The sequence below is a fragment of the Poecile atricapillus genome, chromosome 21 (genome assembly GCF_030490865.1).
Source record: "Poecile atricapillus isolate bPoeAtr1 chromosome 21, bPoeAtr1.hap1, whole genome shotgun sequence".
In the NCBI taxonomy this organism is placed as follows: Eukaryota; Metazoa; Chordata; class Aves; order Passeriformes; family Paridae; genus Poecile; species Poecile atricapillus.
Window position 1 is genome coordinate 5,556,014 of NC_081269.1, and position 22,764 is coordinate 5,578,777.

General features: G+C 53.5%; 1 protein-coding gene across 2 annotated transcripts in view; it reads left to right on the top strand.

The window, feature by feature from the left end:
- The window catches only part of SMG6 (SMG6 nonsense mediated mRNA decay factor), a 104,653-nt gene that overhangs the window by 39,776 nt on the left and 42,113 nt on the right, over positions 1-22,764 (top strand). For both annotated transcript variants that reach the window (XM_058854057.1, XM_058854058.1), the window contains exons 11-13: positions 10,709-10,825; positions 11,343-11,514; positions 19,689-19,890. In XM_058854057.1, coding sequence (XP_058710040.1) covers positions 10,709-10,825; positions 11,343-11,514; positions 19,689-19,890 — 491 coding nt within the window. The remainder of the gene's footprint in view (positions 1-10,708; positions 10,826-11,342; positions 11,515-19,688; positions 19,891-22,764) is intronic.

A 22,764-nucleotide genomic window follows, 5' to 3' on the forward strand; every position in this document is an offset into this window, starting at 1 on the left:
ATTGGATGGTGTAAATTCACTGGTGTGTGCTCAGAGCTTGGGTTTGGGTGCCTTTTTTCATGGTACCTCTAACAGGTACTAATGGGGAACTGGGTCTAAAAGAAACACCTTGACTGCCCACCTTGAGATGCTGGAGATGGAGTTCTAAAAACACAATCCTTCAGGAGGTGCCTTTGATCCTACTCAAAGCAGAGTTGCCCAGTGTCTGCAAATTCCATCCCCTTTGTGTCACCAGCCAGCCAACAAGTGAGGGCCACAAAAATATTTCAGCACATGCATTGGGTGGAGTTAAAGGGACTTCTGGTTCTCCCTGAAAGTTCAGCACCAAGGTGAAGAATGGAATCAAGTTCTCCAACTTAATCCCCCCCAAACCATGACCTTGTCCTGCAGCCCTGAGCCTCACTGAACACATTTCAGCACATCAGAACACTCTGCAGGAGGGTCTCTGCTGCCTGTTAATTTTCTGTGTTGACTGAAAATGGTACCTTGAGGGGAGAAAAAGCGATGTGTCGTTAGGACAGCTTTATGGTGAGTAAGTGTGATGGAGTTGACTTGAAGCTGCAGAGATGCCTCCAAGTCTGGTGTTCTGGGAGATTTTTGCAAGTGTAATTTCCATAGTTTTCAGAAAAGCGAGCTCCCCTGTGGAACCAGGCTGACCTCATCTGGGATCCTTGGCTGGCATATAAATCTGGATGCACCACACAAAATTCCATGCTGCAGCAGGAATGCTGCATGTGTGGGGCTGGGATCCTCTGGGGAGAGCACTCACTGATGGTGCCAGCAGAGGAGTAAAGGGGCTGGAGAAGGGGCTGCTGTGCTCTGCCTCACTCGGTGCTGCTTCAGCCCCCTTTCCCACCTGCTTTTCCCTCTCCAGTGCCTCACCTGGCTTGGTTTATTCCTCTGTCCAAGAAGGTGAACCAGCTGCTGCTTTGGTTGGAGTGGCATGAGAGATCTGTCTGAGCACCCAGATTTCCATAGGGCTCCCACCTTGGCAAAGCAGGATAGAGGTGGCAGAAGGCACACCCAGACCCCTCTGCTGTCCCCTGCCAAACTTCTGGTTCCTTCTCCAAGTGTGAAGGTGCTAGGGATTTTGCTGAAATGGTCAAAGAATTTTTAACTTGAGAACAATATATTCTCCCTAACCTCATTCTGGCAAATGGCTGAACCTTTGTAGTTGAAATTTCCCCAATAAATTTAGCTCGAAGAAAGCTTTTGGCATGAAGGATTGCAGCCTAAATGGTTAAAGTTTGGCAATGGTCTTAGGAACTGAAACCAAGCTCTAATAATGGAAATTGTTAGGTAAGAATCACTGCAGGCAGAGTGGCTGAGCTGTGCCCCCCTTGGTGGGGTGTCCTGGGGCTGGAGGTGCCACTGCCATCGGCCAGGGAGGCTGGAGGGACCAAGTAGGGCTGGAGTGGGAGGTGAGGAGGCAGTTCAGGCTCACAAGTGTTTGGTGAAGATTTCCTGGGATTTCCTGCTTCCCAAGACCTGTGAGGAGGACATGGATTTCACTTCATGTGTTGGCATTTGCTTTGCAAACCGCCACACTGGGCCCTCAGGAAGCCGTAAGAAGATGAGCAGCAAAGGAGGGAATGTGCTGAAATGGAAGCTCCACACTTTGCTGTCCCTGCCCCATCAAAGGCTCCTTCCTCTGGAATGCTCCTGTGTGCAGGCACTTGCTCTCATGAGCTTTAACTGCAGGCTCAAAGTGCTCACCCAGATTCACACCCAAGGAAGTCAGTTCCAGGCTGTCTGCTCAGGTTCTGCTGTCAAGGACATGCCCACCCCCAGCAAGAGCCTGTGGGGTGCAAAATGCTGCCTGTTACTTGCTGCTGTTTTCTGTCCTGGTAAAACTTCCCTCAGGGCTGGATGAAATCTCTTGGGAAGCCCTGTTCACACCTCCTCCCTGTTGTAAATAACATCTGACACAGTTATGGCTGAGCACTCTCAGCTCCTGGGGGGATGCTGGTAGCAACACTGTGCTGCTGTATAACCCAGCCGGGCTCCCCAGCTCCTCACTGACTCTTTTGGTGAGGTTCATAGCTCTGGCATCTTCAAAAAGAGCTGACAGATCTGTGCAGACAGAGGATAGCCCATCAGGGGTTCTCTTTTTTCATTCTGCATTATTGCAATGCCCCTAAAACCCTTTTCCATATCTATCATCCATGACTTTTCTTCTTGCATGCAATATTCCCTGTTTCATCTGAATGCCCTGCTCGCCTTTGGGCCTTTTTGCCTTTGCAGCATCTTCAGTCACATCCTGCTTGTGCATTTTGTGGCAAATATTCCCTGCACAGGAAGAGACAGCTGGTGCCAGGCTGGTCTGGAGCTATAGATATGCTGATGAGCCGGCGTGCCAGCTTGAAGGGACACGCTTCCTTATGAGCCAGCCAGGAGATACATACATTTGGATTTGCCAGCCTTTTAGCTGCCAGACCGGTCAAATTCACGTTGCTGTCAGTTGTTGGCAGCAGAACCTGTGGCTCTGGGGAATCTGCAGTGAAGACTTTGCTGTGCCTGTGTCAGAAGTGCCAGCGTCAGCTCCCGTGCTCAGAGCAGCTCCGGTGAGGGCAGTGCTGAGAAATGAGAATTCCTCTGGCAGTTCTCCAGGTGTGCCAGCACGGATGAGCCTGGAGGTGCCTTTGCTCCAGCTGTGATGGTCGGGGACTGGCGTGTCTCAGTGCAAATGTGACTAGGGACAAGTGGGATGGATGTGCCTCCCCAGGCAGGGGGAGTGTTCCTGACTCTGTATGGGCTGTTCCACATCCCAAACTGACTCCCACAGCCTCCCTGGGGTCAGGGGGCAGAGCAGGATCCTGGCCTTGCCGGCTGGGTCAAGCACCCCAAGCGTGTAGGGAGAGCTCTAAAGTGCTGCTTAGTGCAAGTGGAAATGGCTTCAATCTGTGTTTTGACTGATGGGTCTTTTCAGGAAATTTCTGAGAATAACATTTCTAAAAATGGCTGCTTCTTTCCACTGATATTTCCTGGAAAAGGCTGTAGTTAATTTTAAACCACTATCCTTTTCCCTTTTCAAGTGGAAATGGCTTTGTGCTTGTCCTCAAGGCTAATGTCATTCTTTCTGACCTAGCCCAGGTTGTGTGGTGGGGAGGGACATTGTGCCACTGCCATTGCCTCCTCTTGCAGGTCCTGTTGGTCTTCCAGAGCTGCAGAAATTGGGGTGTTGAGGATACTCTGTTCATGTGTCTGATTTCCCTGTGGAAATTAATAACTTCTTATTTAGTATTATTAATAGTCACTTCACAATGGTGTTTTTTGTCGTTGACTCCTAGCCAGCCCCGAGTACACAAGAAAGCTGTCCCTAAAATCATTCCCTAAAGCTTTGTTCATCAGGGGCAGGAAGGATATACTGAGCTGGTTATCGCACCCCAGGTGCAAGGATCCAGCCCTGCCTGGGCTTAGGGACAGTCAGAGCCAGAGAAAGCTCCTGGATCAGCCAAAGGGAGCTGGCAGCACAGAGCTGTCCGGGGCAGGCATCCCCTCCGTGTTGGGCAGAGCATGGCTTCCCCTGTGGCTCCTGGGCAGGCTCTCTGCTTCAGGTGGGAATATGTCATTAATTTTTATACCTTCCCCTGTAAACCATCGACCGTTTTTATGATGTCATGAGGGATTCCTTAATTTTGCAGCTGCTTCCTGGTTACGTCAGAGAAGAGCCTCCCGTCCTAGAGCCCAGTGCTGCAGTCCAGGATGGCTGGAAACAAATGAAGTGTTGAATATCTAATGGCTTCCACAGGGAGAGCTGCTCCATCCTCCCCAGGCCCCCGGCATTCCTCACCTCCTAGGCCTCCCTCCTTCCCTCCCTCGGACAAGGCAGGGTTGCAGAGGGAGCTGCTGGCTCCTGGGCGGCCCCAGCTGCTCTGGGAACATGTGCAGAGAGTTCCCCGGTGCTGCTGCTGCCACCGAGACCCTCCCAGGACCTTCTGCCTCTCCATGGGGAGACATCAGTACAGGGAGGTGGATTGGGGGCATCCAGGTTATTTCTAAAATCCAGAGGTTGCTTTGGGAGGGCTCCCAAAGTGCGGGGATCCTGTGTGCTGCAGGTGGGGATGCTGGAGGGGCTGGGGCTGCCATCCTGGTTCCTCAGAGTCTGGGACCATCCCTCCAGGAAAGCTGCCCATCATTCCCAGGGTATCAGCCAGGGCTGAGCAGTGCCTCCAGGTTCCCAGGCTGTCTCTGGGGGGCAGATGAGTGCGTGTGTGACTCGCCAGTTCCCAGAGCTGGGAGTGCCAGTGACTCACAGGTCCCCTGTGACGGGGTGTCAGGGAAATGCCCCACAGCTCTGAGCATCCCCCTCACTTTGGCTGCTTTATATTCCCGTGGTTGTGTTCGGTCTCCACCAGCCTGGGCCAGCAGCAGGGCTCTCCTCACCCATTTCCTGCAGACAGCCCCACCCCGGGGGGCTGCCCTGTAGCCGTGCCAGGGCTGTGTCTGGTGGGCAGTGACTCATGGGGAAAGCTGTGTCTGAGCCGTGAGGGAGCAAAGGAATTGCCTTCAGGTGGTGTCAGCTCCGAGGTGAGCAGCCCTGGTCTGTTCCCCTCAGGGCAGCAGCCAGCTGGTGAATCAGTTGTCTGTGCCTCCAGAGTTGATTTGCTGACACATCAGCTGGGTGCCTTCACCCCCAGCCCTGTGCTCACCGAGCTCCTGCAGCTCCCGTGTCCCCTGGCCAGCCCATTATGTCATCCTTGGGATAGTGTCCATAGAACTGTTCGTTCTTTTGAGTGCCTTCCCGTACAGTCCTTCACCCTGTCACCAGGAAAGGTGGCTTCAGCTGTTGTTCCCTGGGAGCAGAGCACATCCTTGCTGCTCTGCCAGCGCTGGGATCACCTGCTGCCAGCTCTGTTCCAGGCTTCCCAGCCTGGAACCACAGCTCAGGTGAGGACGGACAGGCCAGCATGGAGACTGTCCCACTGGAGCCCTCCTGACCCTTGGCTGGAGCAGTCTGGTTGCTTCAATCAAAGGAATCTGATCTCCTTTGAGATTTGTTGGCTGGGATTGTTTTAACTGTGGAAGGTTCAGCATTTCTCCTTGTGTTTTGTTAGCTGGGATGGGTGGATGGAGGAGCATGTCCACGGCTTGTTTGTAATTTTGGGGATTGCTGGGGCTCCTTTCCACCCAAACTGGGGGCACACTCAGAGCAGAACAGCTGGGAGCCCTCACTCCCTGCCCCATCCCTGTGAGCAGCCCACGTGTGCTGTGCTCGCTGTGCCCCGATTGTCTCCCGCAGGATTTCCTTCGGCACATGGCACTGGAGCAGCCACGAGAAGCTTCCTCCAGCAAATCCCTCTCCTCGTGGGCGGCTGCCCCTTGCTCTTTTCCCATTCCCATTTCCTGTGGTTGGTTGTGTTGCCCTAATAAAGGTTTGGCACTGGTGTTTTGCACACCCTAGTGGGAGAGGGGATGTGTTTATCACTTTTCCTGGAGATTATCTGTTTAAGCACTCTCTGACAGTTACAATAACAAGGGCAGCGCGTTGTGTTTCCCAGCAAAAGGACACTCGCTGCTGAAAGATGTATAGCACTAATTAGAAATACATAACATCCGGCCACATGGCAGCCTTCTCCCGGCCGCTCCATTTCCTGAGCTCAGACGATTTTGACGACAGTTGGTTTATGTTTTCCATGAATGTAATGTTCTCAGAGAAACACAAATTTCTCCCCGCTACAAAAGTCCCCTTTTTCTCTCTGCCTCTCAGCCTCTCCCCTGTGGAACAGGTAGATTTATGGCTGCAGGAGTCCTGGGTCGGGCTCTGCTGCAGGCTGGGTGAGAGCAGAGCTCTCAGACTCTGGGAGAACCCAGGTAGGAGCTTGCAGAGGGCGCTGCAGCTGCTGATCCACCCAGCTCCCTGCAATCGCTGCAGGAAACTGCCTCCTGGTAAGAAAACAGCGCTCTCTGTGCAGCCCAGACCTCAGCTGGAAAAAACCCCTCTTTCCTACAAACAGAGACGCAGGAGGACTCCTCTTCTTGATCTTCAGAAAAAAACCCCGTTGCTGGTTCCCAGTTGCAGTCCAAGCTGTTGTTGCAGTCTGATGCTCATCAGCTCCCATTTTTTCCATCCCATCCCTCTCCCTGTCTTGCCTTTGAGCTCTGCTTCAGAGCAGATCGCCTGGGTGCCAGTTGGAGGAGTCTGGGTCCAATCCCCAGCTCACAGCAAGCAGCAGTCACTCGTACAGGGACATTCGTACAGAGGTCCCCACCTGCTGGATGGGAGCAGGGCAGTTGCTCTGCTGCCTGTAACACAGGTGAAGGGAGGTAGGAAGATGGAGCATGCTCAGAGAGGTGAAATCTTAGCAGGTTTTAACTGTTGAAATGAATTCCTACTGAGTATGAAAAAACTGCTGTCTTTCAGATGTTTATAGCTTGGCCAAGTGTGGACGGATTTCTAGTAGGACAGGAAAACTCTCTGTTAAAAAGGTTATTCTTCAGCAAAATCTCAGATCCTTGTTCCAGGATTTGCAGTTGCTAGATCAGCTCAAGGAAAAAGCTATGTTTTTTTACAAATGGGGCTAAGCCACTATCTTGTTTCCTAGCTTCATTCTCACAAGTGGCTGAGCTGTTTAGGCTGAAGAGTTCCAGGAGAATTCAGGCTGAGGCAGGCACCTAGCATGGAAACTTCAGCAAAGTCCAGTCAGCTAGAAAAAGGCTCTGACAAGTGGCAGGTGCAAATCAGTCATTTCAAAGTGTTTGGTGACACTTGTGCTTTAAAATGCTCTGCCTGCTCCTTTCTAGCCCCATGCAGCATTCCACGGACTGGAGTTTTGCTGATGTTGATGTGGGGCTACAAATGGTCAAGAAACAGCTCCAGCCTAAGGAAGGTCCTCAATTGAGGCTTTTTAGGCCCCCTCAGCTCCCTGCCGTGGCTGCAGCGTGGCTCCAGGGGCTGTGTGTTGGTACAGCAACACAGGCAAGGGTGTGAATTTACCCTGAGTCAGTCTTGGCTCTGACCTTAGCTTGTGGTTTAACAAGCAGTTATTGAGGCAGCAGTGCCAGCTTTGCCCAGCCAGCTCTGCACCCACGCAGCACCTCTGAAGGCAGTGGCACAGCTGAGAGGTGACATTTGTGAGCCCACTGAGCTGTGTGATGGTGTTCACAGGGTGGCTGCGCAGGTGACAGCTGAGAGGTGACGTGACAGGAGCTGTTTATCCAGGGCTGGCATTAACAGGGACGTTTGCTGGGATACCAGGGGAGAAAGGTGGAGGAGAAATGCGTTGTGGTTGGTGGTGTTGGATGATTTCCTGTGGAGTGTCACTGCTGTGGCTGCTGGTGGCACAGAGGAGCCACAGCTCCAACTATCTCAGAGCTTGTAACCTCGTGGCCCCTTCCTTTGTTTGTGATTTCTTTCCACAGTTGCCTGACACCTCCATGGTGTGCCCCAGCTGCACAGTGTGAATTAGGAGGGTTATCTGATTACAGCCCCATTTGGGGTTTCAGGGGAGGAAGTGGAGTGGATTTGTGGCAGCTTTAGCTGTTGGGATGCCATTGATGCCACTTGAAGCCTCTGTCACTGAGCTTCTGGTGACAGCCTGCAGGGGTAGGATGCAGGGTTGCTGCTGGACCTGGCACTCATTCTGCTTCTCCTGCACCCACTGTGGATCTGGGCAAGTAGATCTGGGAATTACAGAGTTTGCCCTGACTTGAACAGTCAGGATCTCTCTGTCTGCTCTTGTTGGTCTGTGGCAGCTGGTATTTCCATTTTTCCTAGTGCTTTGCAACTGTGGGGACAGAAGTGACCTAAGTGTCACCCCATCCTCCAAAAACATCTCTTTTCCAATAAGTTTGTGTCTTACTGTGCATTACCAGCAGCACAGACCATTGCTCAGCTCAGAAGTAATGATGCCCTGTGGGCTCCAGAGCAGATTTGTTGCTCCAACCCTCATTTCAGCATATTTTCTACAAAGTGTTTTCCTCTTAGTGCCAGGCTAGACTCAGACACTGAGTGGGTGCAGAGAGTTGGTTTCCTTATTGCCCATCACTCAAGACATTTTGCAGGTTTCTGTTTGAACACCCCAAGTGCTTTTCCCTTTGACTGTAGCCTCACCTTGTCTGTCTCCTGTGGCAGGGGTAGCCTGGGGTTTGTCACCACAGCCTCTGTTAGCCTGGGCCACTGGCTTCTAGCTCCCTGCTCGGGGCAAGCCAAAGCTCCCAGCCTCCCAAGGAAAGTGGTGAAAAGGCACAAAGAGAAAGTTTCTTCTGATTTATGGCACTTTCCCTCTTTTGTCCTACAATTCAGCTCCTAAGAGGCTTTGCTGGTGCATGTTGAGGGGTCTTGGACAAGCACCCACCTGGATGTTTGTCTTTCTCTGCTGGAGGAGCCTCCTGGGAATGAGGCTGATGAGCTCATCCGGTGAATGAACTTTCAGGACTGGGGGAGTTTTGTGCATTTTATGAGTTTAATGATGAGCTGACAACACCCATGGTAGCTGAGCTGGAACTGTGTGACAGCAGCCCTTAAGTGTGGGTGTCCTAATGCTGTTATTTGCACAGTGGGCAGCTTTTGCTCAGGGCTGAGCATTGTTGGGGTGCATCAGAGCACCGTGGCTTTATGAGCTGGTGGGCACACGATTTGTGTTTGCAGCAGCAAAAGATGTTTGATGGACAGCTGGCCCTGCCACAGCTCATGTGCAGGAAACTTTTACTGTATTTTGGTAAATGTTGTGGGGAACTTGTAGCCTGCAGCTACTGGTGGCTGTGGGAAGGGCTGAGACCAAGCCTGGCCACAGCCACCACAGAGCACTGGTCCAGCTTCTGAAGCCAGTCTCTGAAATGCACCCTGAAATATGGGATACTCATCACCTTCACTATCACAAACACTTTTAAGCTTTGTCTGTTTTGGAGGGGGTCAGGATGTAGCTTTTGCACCAGCTCAGTTTGGGGGTCACTGTGGGTCTGGTCTGAGCGCAGTGCCTGCGGTCCCAGGGGCTGCCCACTCAAAGTGTGGGGATCCATGCTGAAATGCCCAGAGATTTTCACCACCCAGGGGAGTTGCCAGACTCAGGTGTGGCAGCTGGACCACCGTGGTCTTGTTGTGTGTCCATTTAAGACAAGAAGTGAAGACAGCGCAGCATCTCACCCGAGTGCAGGAGGAGGGAGCACGGGGAAGACAACTGTAATTTCTTGGACTGGACTGTGGCCAGAGCACTGGGACTAACACTCTTAATTGTGGGAAAGGCTTCATGAAAGAGATTTACTGTCCCAGAGTGGTCACATCTTTAGTTTTATGTTTCCTCCAAAAGCTGACAGCCCCTGCAGTACAGCACTTCCTACCATTGCTCTGCAGCACCGGCTCAGCTCTGGCTCTGTGAGCAAAGCACCCTCATTCAGCCACCAAGTACCACACTGGGTGTCACACTGGGTTACCCTCCACACTGTCTGCTGAACTCATTGACAGCAATAAGAAATGTGTCAATCCACCCTTCAGATGTCCCTCCTTATTTTTCCTGCATTTTCTTGATGCATTCTTGTCTTTTTTTGGATGTTTTTAACCTCCCACCCCACTCCTCTGAAATGATCTATCTTTAAAACCCCAGTTTATTCTGTGCACCTCAGGTGTTTTGCTAGCCCCAGCTTAACCATGGTCTCGGTGTCTTGCTCTAATCCTCTTGCTGTTTGCTCAAAATCCCTGCTCTGCCACATCTGGGCAGTTCAGCTCCCAACACCTCCGTGCTGACGTGCAGCTGCTGCTGATGTCTCCAGCAGAGGTGCCTGGGAGCTGGGGGACTCTGGGGGGCTCTCCCTCCCTATCTCAGCCCTGGGGCTTCATTCACCCATTCAGAGTCAGTACCTGTGAGTTTGTAAAAATCCTCTGCCTGGCTTGGGGCAGCTGTTCTCAGGGTGGAAGCTCTGATCCTGCAGTAAGCCAGCAAGGAGCATCCTGCACAGAGCAAACGGTGCTGATGGGTAGGAACCCAGTAAATGTGTGGGCTCTTCCCAGCCAGCCACTCCCCCACATCCTGAGAGGATGTGAGTGGGGAATAGAGTGAGTTGGGAGGGCAGAGGCTGCTCTTAAGGCTTAAACCTCTTCTGGGAGCTCTGGGGCAGGCTGGCATGTCCCACAGCACTCCTGGCCTCCCCAGCCTAAGCCATGCCTGGCTCCAGGCAGTTCCCTCGAGCCAGTTCCCCGCTGCTCTCAGCAGCCTCAGAAGTGGTTTCTGGCTGGGTGTAGATGTGCCGGGGGGATTTGCTCTCTTTCCGAGCCGGCTTGTTTGGAAGAGCTGTGGTTGTGTGGCATCTCCTTAAATAACAGTTCCAATTAAGCTCTCTTGACAAGCTGTTTTGTGACTGCAAAACTAATGGGAGGAGCCCCTTCCTCAGCTGCTGAGGTTAAAACTCCAGTAGGGACAGAGATCAAACATGCAGCTAATTACCCTTTTAACACTTAAACATACCCTCTCCTCAGGGGAAGGCATCAGCCCCGAGCAGCAGCTTCTGTGCTGGGAGCCCTGAGTGCCAGCCTGGTTCTGGCTGGCTCAGCACACGCCATGGGGTTGGGCATGGTGTGGGCAGGGTGGCTGCAGCCTCTTCCCACTCCAGAGCAGCTGCTCACCACCTTTTTCCTCCTTACATGGAACAATTATGTCTGGGGCAGGTGTAAATAAGGGAATTGCTCACCCCTGCCCCTCGTGGGATGCAGAAAGGGAGGCTGTGAAGGTGAAGCTGGATGGAGCATCTGACCCAAACCCTGTCTGTCTCCTAGAGTGCATCTCTGAGGATTGCCGCTCCGTCATCCAGGAACAGGCCACGGCCCTGGGGCTCTCCATGTTTGCACTCCTGGTGAGGAGGTGCACCAACCTGCTGAGGGAATGTGTGCCAGGTAAGGGCTTAGCAGCAGGATCCATGCAGGAGCTCACGAGGCAGCCTGGTGGGGCTCAGGCCTTCATTCCCTGCTGGTTTTTACATCACTTCCCCTCTCCTGGGACCTTAGGATTCTCCCCCAGCATCCCAAGCTCTGCCCAGGTTATAGCTAGATCTGCTGCAGGAAAGCCCCTGATGTGTGCAGACAGAAATGTTTGGAGGAAAGGGATAGACTGAGGCCGTGCTTTCTGCCAGCAACTGAGAAAGTTCCCAAAACTGGGACCTGGGAATCCTATCTCTGTGATTGGTGTAGTGGTACCCTGCTGCCCTCAATAAAAGGGATCACAAACACCCTGGCTTGCCTTCTGGGCCAGTCCCTGTAGGGAGAACAGATCTGTCTTTGTGCTTGCTGTGGGTTGTGGCTGTTCCCTTGTGTGTCCAAGGCTGGGATGTTGGGATCTGTGTCATACTTTCCCAGTCCCTGCCTGAGCCTGGCTGTGGTGAGCTGCCTCAGCTCTCACATCTTGTATTTGCAGTTCAGCCACAAGAGATGGAGCCACAGGAGGATGAGGAGGACGACATCAAGGTCTCTGCCCTGCCCCAGGACCTGAAGGAGCTGCTCCCCAGTGTGAAGGTCTGGTCAGACTGGATGCTTGGCCACCCGGACACCTGGAATCCTCCTCCAACGTCTCTTGAGCTCCCCAAACAGTATGTGCACCCTCTGGTTTCTGCTCCCTCCCTGAGCTCCTCGTGCCACCCTTCCCCCCTTGCTCATGCTTTACTGCTGGCTGTGGCACCGTGACCTGAGCACCCAAGCAAGGCCCACTGCCCAGGGAAGGATGGGAATTTGTCACCCTTGGTGACACAGTGACCTCTTCATTGATGTGTGAGTGGGGCTGGAGGGTGGCTGCCCTATGTTTCCATGTGTTAGGAGATGGCTTATGAGGGGGATTTTTATTTTCTGCTTAGGATGTACATCTGGTTTTGTTGGGATACCTTTCCTGGCCCAACCAGCTGGACAGGCAATGCCTTCCTCTGGACCAGGGGGAACTCCATTTCCAGCATAGGTGTTTTGTTACCTTTTTTTTGTCTGAGTCAGGCCAACTTTGGTTGGGCTGAGCTAGCCTGGAGCAGCTTGCCCATTCCTGGAGCTCCAAAAGTCACCTCCCCTCTGCTTCAAAAACCGCTTCTCCCTACCCTGCAACACACAAAAGGGTTAATTTTCTAAACTGGCTGATTTCAGCCCATTAGTCCATAATGCGGACTAGGCAATTTGCATATTTTTGGACAGAAAATTGAGCGAAGGGGCCAAGTATGGAGTATGCGAAACAGCGTCTGAGCATGCTCCGTAGCTGCTTTCCCGCAGGATTTTCCATCTGCCTCCGGTACTCCGGATCCAGAGCCTGAAATCACGTCTTATTGTTAATCCAAGGGAGCCAGAACCCAGGGTGATGGGAAGGCGCATTAAGAGTAATCCAGCAAAGTGGCTTAACCATTAATGGGTCCCCGCTCCGTGCGTCAGGTCCAGTCCTGCTCTCCTGGTTTATTGCCTCTTGCTCCAGTTCTTTTTCATTTGGCTGAGGAAATGGAAATCTCACACAGGAAGTTCTGGGCCTCATTTTGTGGAGATGGAGTCTGTTTTCTGTTTGTCGGCTGCTCGGTGTGGGACCGCTGCCTGCTCATGTGAACTGCTGCCCATCTTTGGGCAGGAACTCAAACTGGGATCCGTCACGTGAGCCTGGCTGCACCAATCCCCCCTTCCCCTGCGCAGGGAGCCGCCGAGCCCTTGGCCACGGGCAGCCTCGAGATGGAATTTCTGATCGGGTTCACGCAGCCAGCGCTCGGCGCCTGCCCTGGGACGAGCTGCTCCCCCTCCTGTGGGGCACAGGGCCGTGTGCCCCCGGGGTGACGGAGCAGGTGTGGGCTCCTGCTGTCCCCTTGGGCTGGGAGAAGGTGGTGGTGGTGGTGGCAGCCCATCCCAGGGCTCTTGGGGGAGCGGTGGGCATAGACTGGGGGCTCGGCTCTACGAGATGCCGAAGTGTTCAGTGGAGGAACGAGTGTCTCTGTCTTGCTTGGCCTCTCCATGGAGGGTAGCTGAGCAGCCCCTCTTGTCCCACTGTGCCCATCCTGCCCCATGTTGGCTCCCAGCTCCTCCACCCTGGTGCTCTTTTGCTCACATAGAGAATCTGCCTTAGCCACGCTGCTCTTCCAGCCCAGACCTCTTGTGTGGATGGGTGTTGGTGGTCCAGGACTCTGGGACAGCAGTGGCTGAGCTTCCACAGAGATGCAGGTAGTGATGAACAGCAGGGAACCAGCTCTGCTCTTGGGCATGACCTGGGATTTGGAACATTTGCCCTGGGGATAGGAAAAGAAAAGGAGAGCGCTGGGTTAGTGTTTCAGCTCTCTATTGACACAAGCCTGCTGCCTGCCCTGAGGCTCTTCAGGAACAGGTAGAGCCACCGAGTCCAGGGGTTTAGATAGGAACAGCTTCAAAGAAGTTGAGAAGTAAAACATGGGTCAGAGCAGCAGGCGTGGTGGAGTAAGCCAAGGTTTATGGGCAGGGTGAGCTCAGGAGCAGGGAGAGCACGTGAGGAGCAAGTGCAGATGCCAAGTTACAGAGCTGAGTGAGGGGCCTGTGCCGTGTCACACATGCTCCTGCTGCTGGGATGTGCTGTGAGATCCCACCACTGCCAGCAGAGAAGCTGGTTGGATACCCTTAAACCACTCTCCTTGCCTCTTGTGATGGCATGGGCACAGAAAAAGGATGTAGACATCCCCTGAAGCCCAGCAGTGCCCTGCAGAGATGCCATGAACATGCTAAAGCTTCTGGAAAAAACAGGCCTCATACCCACCTGGAAGCCCACTCAGAGCCCAGAGCTCGCATCAAAGTGCAGCTCATCCCGGGCCAGAACGCTGGGCTGGGCTCGTGGCCAGCAGGGCAGCTTGGCAGGACTCGGCTGGAGCTTTGGGCCAGCGCTGTGTGTCCCAAGGCCTGTCTTGCCATGTTTGCAATCGTTCCTTCTTCATATGGGAGAGAGCTGGGGGACTTTGAGAACGTCTAAACTCAGCCCAGCTGTGGCAGTTGGTTTATTGCTTTCAGCTGGTACTTGAACCCGGGTCCTGGTCTTGGAGTCTTTCCCAGGTTTAATCCCCGGAGCTTTCTCTGCAGCTGTATGACACTGCGCTGACCCCGAATGAGGATAGGAAAATAGAAACGGTGCCAAGCCAGAGTCTCTTTTTCATTTGGAGTCTGGCTGTCTGCCCATGACCAGGGTTACATAATGGGAAACATAGCTGGGGCTCTGGAGAGCCCGCGTTTCACCACGCTGCCCAGACCTTCGCGTTCTGATGCTATATATCTTCCTAATTGTAGCTCAGATGCATTTATCACACTGCTGGATTTGAGTCCTTACAATAAAAAAAAAAAAGCAACAAAACCAACCCCACACCAAATTCCTCAGCTCGCTGCTTTCCCCCTTGGACAGAGGCGGAGGGAAAGGTGTGAGAGGTGAGCGCTGCCGAAAGCCAGCAGATGGATGTGAGCCATGCGGGAGTGGGCTCCATGGAGTGGGATGAGAGGTTCAGGAGGCTGTGTCTTCAGGGTCCTCTTTCTTGGTGGGAGCTTGGGAATGAACCCTGGTTGCTGGCAGGCATCCTCTCCCCACCTGGGGGCTCAGCAGTCTTGAATTCAACCCAAGCGAGAAGCTCCATCTTTCCCCAAATCCACAGTTCTTGGTCTGGTGCACTCCTCCAGCTCCTGGCCACACTGCATGGTCATCACAGCTCAGGGGACACCCTGGAACAGCTTTTCAGTTGTTGGACTTCCTAACAACCTCTCTGTGTGTATTTGAGAGGTGAAAGGTGTCCTTCCTATTTTGGAAGAGGTGCTCAGTGAGCTTTCCATGACTCTTTCCTCATGTCTTTCCAGAATAGGAGCTAAACTTAACCTTGGACATCTCTGCTTCAGTGCCTTGGGAATTGTGTGTCTGAACCAGGTGTTGCCAGGTCTTCTAGCAGCAAGCAGCTGTCACTTTGGTATCTTAAAATTAATTTCTGTCTTCATGTTTCATGGCAGACCTTGTGTCGAGTTCTCTGCAGGTGGTTGTTTAAGGCAATTGGAGAAGCATCTTTCAGACCAAATGTCCCCAGCAGTGAATTGCAGAGATTGGGGTGTAAAAGCAGGGATTCTGGGCAAAAGGGAGCAGGATAGATCCCCTAAGGCAAAAACGTTGGCAGCAGATGGGTCAAAAGGTGCATGTCCAAGGAAGCTGCTGTATAAGTGACTCCATCCCCTTTTGGGACATGTGGCTGGGAAGAAGGTGAAGAGGGCTGCACAGAGCTGCTCCTTGCCACAATTAATCCATTGCTAAATGAAGCACAAGGACTGATGGGGAAGCCACTGGCTAGACAGACGCTGCTGCAGAGCTGACCCTGGCGAATCCATGCTCCTTCCACGTGGGGCCAAGGGCCTCTCAGTTTGTGGAGACTGTCTGCAAGCATTTAAAAATGGTTAATTTAAACCAAGTCTTAAATTAAATCCAAAAGCTGTGAGCACATTCTAGAGCTTACCTTCCCAGAGAGATGTGCCAGATCGCTCTCATCACATTGCTCTTGCAGAGAAGTGTCACTGAGATGGCAGCTCCCACTGGGAGGGATGGACAGAGTCTTGCACAGGGGTGCCAAGATATTGCTGGAGTTTGCTGGAGACTAAATGGAAAATCCCTTTTGCAGATCCCATCCTCAGTAATGCTGGCCACCAGAGTTTCCCTATCGAGACATCAAAGCCAGGGTTCAGAGGTGTCTCAGTAGTGTAAACCTGGCTGAGATTGGAGATAAAGTCGACCAAAGGAGAAGCCAAAAGTCTCTGTGGAGAAGGGGGCTGTGGCAAAGCAGAGGCTGGCTGGGAGGAGACTGCACCTCTCCTGGGTAAAGAGCGTCCCTCCAGCTCCAAAGGTGGGTTCCTGGGAGAGGAATGGGTTTATGGATGCCTGGCTGGCCAGAGGGACCGTGTGCAGGGCAGAGTGGGGGAAATCACTGATGCAGAGGGGTTGTGACCTCCTCATCCTGCTGTGTCTGAGCCCAGACCAAGGTTGGTGAAGGCCTTTCGGGAAGAGCTCCCATGGCCAACCCTTTTTACTCCTTGCAAAGGAGCTGCTTTTAGTTGAGCTTCCCATGGTGCAGGAGAGAGGAAGGGCATGAGGAGGATGCAGAGCAGCTCATCCTGCGGGCACCGGGAGCCGGCGGTGCCGGTGGCTGGCCCCGAGGTGTTTGCCATCTGCCCGGCAGCGCGGCTCGGCAGCGCCTGGGAACACAATGCAGGGCTTCTTCTGCTCCGTGCTTTCCGGGTTTGTGCTGCAGCTGTGCAGTTTGGATGTTAGTGTTTAAACAAGCTGGTATTACACAGGAAATGGCCACCTCCACAGGCCCCCGCAGGCTTGTAACATGGGGTCATTGTGCTTGATATTAATCACCAGGCAGCCCGCGCCCCCGGTGAGGATGGCGGCTCACGCCAGAGCCCCATACGGGGATTCAGCGAGCATCAGCCTCGCCCTGGCATCCTCTGCCCTCCCCACACTTTGCCGTGTGCCTTTTGCCTTGTGGTGATGCCCATCCGGGCATGATCTCTGCCAGGAGCCGTCCCCAGCCTCGCCGGGGCAGCGCTCGGCCCCAGGGCTGCGGTCCAGCTCGCTGCGCACTTGCGCGGCTCTCGCCGCTGCCTGGCCGGGCCGTGTCCGTCGGCGTTGCAGCTGGGCTGCGCTCACACTGACAGCTACATTAAACCTGGAATCCTGAGGCAATAAAAAAGAAATTAACTCTTATTTTTTTTTCCTGTCCTAGTGGAATAAGCAAATGTAAATGTGTCTGTGGGGAAGTGAATGAACCCCCGTTCCGAGGAAAGACCTCGCGCTCACCCCCTTCTCGCTTCCTCGGTTAAAAGCTCTGGGAGTCTCGTCCCTGTACCTGGGAGCTGCGTGCCTGGGCTCAGTGTCAGTAATTCGGGCCCTCCCTCCACAGAGGGACATTGAAGCCATGGCACTGTGTGTGCACAGAGCTTCCAGGCACCTGGAGCTGCCTGGGCTCTGCGCAGAGGCTCCGGCACTGCCGCGCTGCGGGTGACACAAGCCAGAAATGCCTGGGAGTGGCCGTGAGGTGGTCCTGGGCAAGGGCACTGGGGAGAAGGAGGCTGACAGGGCTCACAGGTGTTTTGTGACCTTCCAGGGCAAGTGCATGTCGCAGCAGGAGATTCCCAGGTGTCAGTGTGAGCTGTTTGTCCGTGCTGGCGTTGCCAGCAGCAGCAGCTGGTGAATGATCTCGGTGGTGGCAGTGATGGGAGATGCGCTGCAGAGGAGGAGCTGCACCTGAGGGGGTGGCAGAAAATGGTCAGAGCTGATCTCTGCAGTGCTGCCTCTGCCATCACAGGAGAAAACCAGGGAAAAATGCCAACACTACTTCTTTCTTGGCTTTCCAAGGCTCTGCAGGGTGCTGCTGGGGTAGCAGTGCAATGAGAGCTGGCTACCCAGGGAGCCAGCACAGTCTGAGGTTTGACTGAAGTGAGCTCAGGGTGGGAATCTGTCACATCCAGGGCAGATGGGAGATGTGGCAAGGCACTGTCAGGCTGTAGGTGAGGGATGAGGTGACAGGGGCTGCTCTCACACTCAGGAGTGGTGAGGGGTGCCCTGCCTGGCAATGCTGCCCGAGGGGAGAGGAAAGGGAACTGCTGGGCTGAGTGCCTGCAACAAGAGCATTAGCAGTGCCAGCTCAGTGACTGTTCCTGTGGCATTTTTCTGCCTTTTAATGCCAAGCCCTGTGGAGGGAGGTGCTCCCTGTACTTTATCTGTGCTGATACCCCTGCCACCATCACCCTGGCCCTGCTGTGAATCCCAGTCCAGCCCAGCATCCTGCTGCTGCCCTCTGCCTCCCTCTCACCTTGACTGTCATCAGCATCCCCTGCCTGCAGCTCTGGTTTTTAGGAATATGGGTAAGCTCTCTGCAGTGTTTCTTTCCCCTCTCCTCCACCACGGCCCCATGCACCTGGCTGTCCCAGCCCTCTGAAAATATCCCCTACATCCCTGCCTGTCCCCAACACCCCAGTGCTCTCATTCCCTGGCAGTTTTGGGCACTTTTCCCATTCCCTTCCCTGCTGATGCCTCTGCACCTCCTTCATCCCAGCGAGCCCTCGTGGCCATGGGGCCCCAGCAGTGCTATGTGACCGGCCTCAGGCAGCTGAGCCCAGTTGCCAGCAGGGCACTGGGGGAGGCTGAGCCTCCCAAGCCCTGTGCATCTCCCATGGGCAGAGCTCGCCTTGGAGGTGGCCCAGAGCAGCCCTATCACATCCGGTGCTTGTCTCTGCAGCCTGGGCCGGAGGATAAACTATCAGGGCTGTGGGGCAGTGGATCATTCCTCTTATTATTTTCTTCTTTTGCAGATAGGGGTCGTGGAAAGTTCAGTTCCTTTTAACCCTCGCAGCTCTGTTTATTTTCCAGCTGGTAGCACAAACGCAGCGTTTCCCATTACATCACAAAGGGCCTCGGACAGATCCCTCCGAAAAACGTGTTGCAACTGTTTATTTTTTTCCATATTTAAACATTTCTGACAGCCAGACCTGGCTGAGCCAAGCGATGGAGCTTTGTGAATGAACCCAGCTCCTGGTGTCTGTGACCAGAGGGTTTTGAAGGACCTCTTCTCCTTTTCTCCCCTGTAGGATGTGGGCTAGGGCTGGCTCAGGGACGTGGGTGACTCTGCATTACATGTGTGCTGATTATGTGCTGGGCTTTGATTAATGGCTCCTCATTCTGCCTGGCTCCCAGGACGCTCTTGAAAACAAGATGTTTCATTTCAGTGTGCTTTCCTGGTACATTGATTCCCGTAAATAACCGAGTGCAGACTCTGTCCACCTGGAGCAGTTCAAAGAGCAGGGGGCCTCCCTCCAGCCCTGGGCTGCGCCGGTCACTGCTGCACCCCTGGTGATGCTGGATTCCCTGTGCTTTTCTCCAGAGGTGTGGGCTGGAGGAACAGCCTACCAGAAGCACATCAGCCCCAGTTTCCCCTATTTCCTACTTAAATCCCAGTTTACATCCTAAAAAAAACCCCAGTTGGAGTGTTTGTAGAAACAGGAGGGAGAAGTGCGGTGTGAGGCAGCCTGGTCAGCTGTAGTACCCCCATACTTGTTGCTTGTTTCCCTGCTTTCTCCACACTGGCTCTCCCTGGGGTGCTGGGCCCTCCCTGGGTTGTGCTCACCCATGGGGATGTGTGATGGGAATGTGTGGAAAGCGGTCCAGGGCTCCTGTGTTTACACCCTGGACACCACTGCCACAATGGGAACGTGAGACATGGCAGAGGCAGCTTTGCAGGTCACTCGTGAGAGGTGAAACCCATGGGCAGAAGCAAAACATGGCTGGGGTTTAACTGTGAAAATCCCTGTGCTGCAGAGTGTGGCTGCAGCACGTGGTCACAGCAGGTAAGAGCTGCATGAAGGAGAGGATGCTCCGGGCTGGGCTGGAGCCCTCCAAGAGCCCCTTCAGCTGCGACAGCTTCGCTCTGTCCTTTAGAACCGAGTAACAAACATCCATGGAAGGAGCCGAGTTCCTGCCGGCTCCGCACGGGGCTGGGGGAGCGGGCAGAGGTGGGCAGAGCAGCAGGAAGGGCGACATCCCTGCAGCTGTCCCCATCCGTGGGGACGGTGTCCGGGGTCAGCGCTGGCGGGCGAGGGTCACGGTCCCTGCCGGGGTCGGTGCCAGCGCAGCTGCGCCGGGGCTGTCCCGTGGGGCAGGGCAGCAGCGGTGCCTGCCTCGCCTCACCTCTCTGGTATTCGCTGCAGCATTGCAGGCAACTCCCAACGCATTCCAGCCCTGAATTGCTCACGTCTCTCCTCGTTCTCCCAGGGTCTCAGTAGATGTGTGGGCGACGCTGGCTGACTTCTGTAACATACTGACCACAGTGAATCAGTCGGAGGTGCCCTTGTACAAGGACCCAGATGACGACCTTGCCCTGCTTAGCCTGGAAGAGGATCGGCTGCTCTCGGGCTTCGTTCCCCTGCTGGTCGCCCCCCAGGAGCCCTGCTACGTGGAGAGGACCTCGGACAAGGTCAGCAGTAGGCCAAACATCCCCCCTCGATTCCTTCAGACTTTTATTCTTGGGAAGTTTTCTGTGCAAACGGAACACGATTAAGTCATTGAGAAGGGTGTTAAGGGAAAATATCGACCTTTCAGCCGCTGACATCCAGCTCTGTGTCATGAAAACCCCTCTCGACTTCCTCTGGTGTGTGTGTGCTCGCTGGCATGTTGTATATACGATCATTTCCTCACTTGTTTAAATAGTGCAGCTTGTGTTGGCAGAGCTCTCGGTGCACTCCAAATGGTTTGCATCATGCTTAAAGCACCCTCCCCCTCCCCCCGGCCACAAAACTCTGCCTTAGGAAGGCAGCCAGGACTTTTTTCCTTCTCTAAAGAGGAGAGTGATAAATAGGTGACTAGAGAGAAGCAGACACCATGTGTTAACGTACAAAAGGCTTTTAGGAATATGAAGCATTCCCCACTGCCCGCTCTCTATTTTCCTTTCTTTGCTCTAGGAGCCCATTCTAGGCTGAACTTTCCTTTGGCTGTTTGTTTTTAGAATAATGAAATCAGTTCCCTTGTTGATGTGGGGTTTTGGGTCTGCTCTCTGCCACCACCTGGCCAGAGGGGATCTGGGGGCTTCACTTGGAGAACGTGTCTGAACCTGGTGGGGGATGGAGGAGGCACAATGGCATTTGTTTTGCACGCCCTTGGAGGCACGACAGGATGAGAGTGGCTCTTAACAGTTTCCTGCTTGGAGGTAGAACTGCAGCTCCAAAAACGTGGCTCATCTGGGAAGCTGCAGTGTCCCCTCCCTGAGGGGTTGATGCTCCAGGAGGAGAAGTGGGGATGCAGAGCAGGTTTCTGTGGAGAGCCTGCGTGTGACATTGGCAAGGTGCCTTTCCCCGTGCCACTTCTTCTTCATGACATTGTCCTGAAATGACGGTGAGAAATTCAGGACCTTTCTCACTGAGGGACCCAAAGGTACAAATTTCTGTTTCACTTCTCTGTCTGCCCCAATCTGTGCTCACAGCACTGCCTGCGGCACAGGAGCACAAGCTCCCACTAAAACCAGGAGCCCTCTCGGTTTGGGGAAGCAGCTTAGTCCAGGAAGTGTCTGTGGAAGCATGAATTTTCAAGGCTCTATTTGACAGGGTTAAAATAAGAAACATGCAGTTGCCATTGCTGCCCTAAGGTTTGCCCAGCATGTGTGGTGGCCTCACGGGGATTCTGCTGAGGACAATCCAAGTGTCCCTATGCAGAGATCCTTTCCCCAGCAGCCACAAACCAGAGCCCCCAGCAGGCAGGTGAGGTGGCTGAGCAGCTCTGGTGCCCTGTAACACGTGGGAGGGGGTCGGTATTCCCTGAACTCTGCCTCCTCTAACCACACACCAGTTTATTTGGAGTGCCATCTACCTGCCCTGCCAGGCACTTGCACTCATCTTTGTGTCTGTCCTGTAGCTACACCTGAGCTACTGAGCTCCCTTGGGTTCTGGTGCTTGGTAAAGAAGCTGCACAGCTCCACAGGTAGGAGTTGGTGCCCTCAGCTCAGCACCAGCCACACAGGAATTCAGGAATATCAGGCATGATGTTATCTCAGTTCTGCTGAAAAAGAAGGAGGCTTTTTCTCAGAGGGAAGCAGCCAGGTCTGGCTGTGCCTGTACCCCTTTATTTCTTTCTGACCAGTGTTTTTATTAATGGTCAGACAGGTGAAACAGCAGGTGTGTGTGTTCACCGTGCAGGATGAAGGGAAGGACAGTGAGTTAGAAAAGAGAGTTCAACAGCCTGATTTCCAAGAAGGGCCTGGATGTACTGGGGCTTTTTAGTCTATAGGAAATTCAAGGAAACAGCAGAGAGGAGAACAAGCTGTCCTCCAGCTCCATGCTGAAGGCACAGGAAGGAATGGGCAGAAATTGTAGCAAAATAGATTAAGACAAAACTTCAGGAAATGTTTCATACCTTTGGGTAGTTCAGCACTTGAGAGCAGCCTCCTTAGTGAGTCTACAGGAACTCTTCAGTCTTGGAGATTTTAAAAGCAGGCTGAGTGACTCTCTCAGCTACAACTTGGGTTGAGGTCAACACCTTGGAATAGAAGGCAAAGTGACCTCTTTGGATGAGCCTACCTCATTTTCTGCAATTTGGAAACACTCTAGAAAGAGACTGGAGTGGCACCTGCGTCAATACAGTCAAGTGACTACCCTGTTCCACAAATGTTATCCCTCTGCAGCATTAACAAAGGAATTATTGGACTCTGCAGGAGTGGGGTGTTGCAGAAGGCACTACAGAGCCAGCCAGGACTGAGAGGCACAAACCCACATGGCAGTGACTGTGAGCAAGATACAAAAAGGCACTTTCTAGCAAAGAATCCCCCAACCCAACTTAAACTTGTGTGCCATCTCCACTCCACCATCTGCTCCTTGCCCTCCCTGAAGTGTGCAGAGCCCAGGTGAACCCAACACCTCGGCAGTTCATCAGTTCAAGGCCAGCTTGGGCAGGGCTGGGAGCAGCCTGCTCTAGTGGAAGGTGTCCCTGTCCATGGCTGGGGGTTGGAACTGGATGGTCTTTAAGATCCATTCCAGCCCAAACTATCCTGGGCCTATGGGATGCATCTCTGGGCTGTTTGCAGTGGAAGGGTGCATGTCTGTGCTGAGCATGGTGGCATTTTGGGATCTGTGTCCCTGAGCCTCCAGCAGGCGATGGCAGCGGAGCAACTCTCTCTGGCACTGATTTTTTTTCCCATACTGATTTTTCATTGCTTTTTAGCAGGAGTTATTTTTTGCACCAAATTTCTTTCTGTTGTGTTCTCAGTCTTGGCCCAGTTTTCAGCCCAAATTCTTTGCTGGAGAGGGAATGAGAATGTACTGCTCTTTATATGGCACAATATGAATGTCTTGTGGGTTCTGGT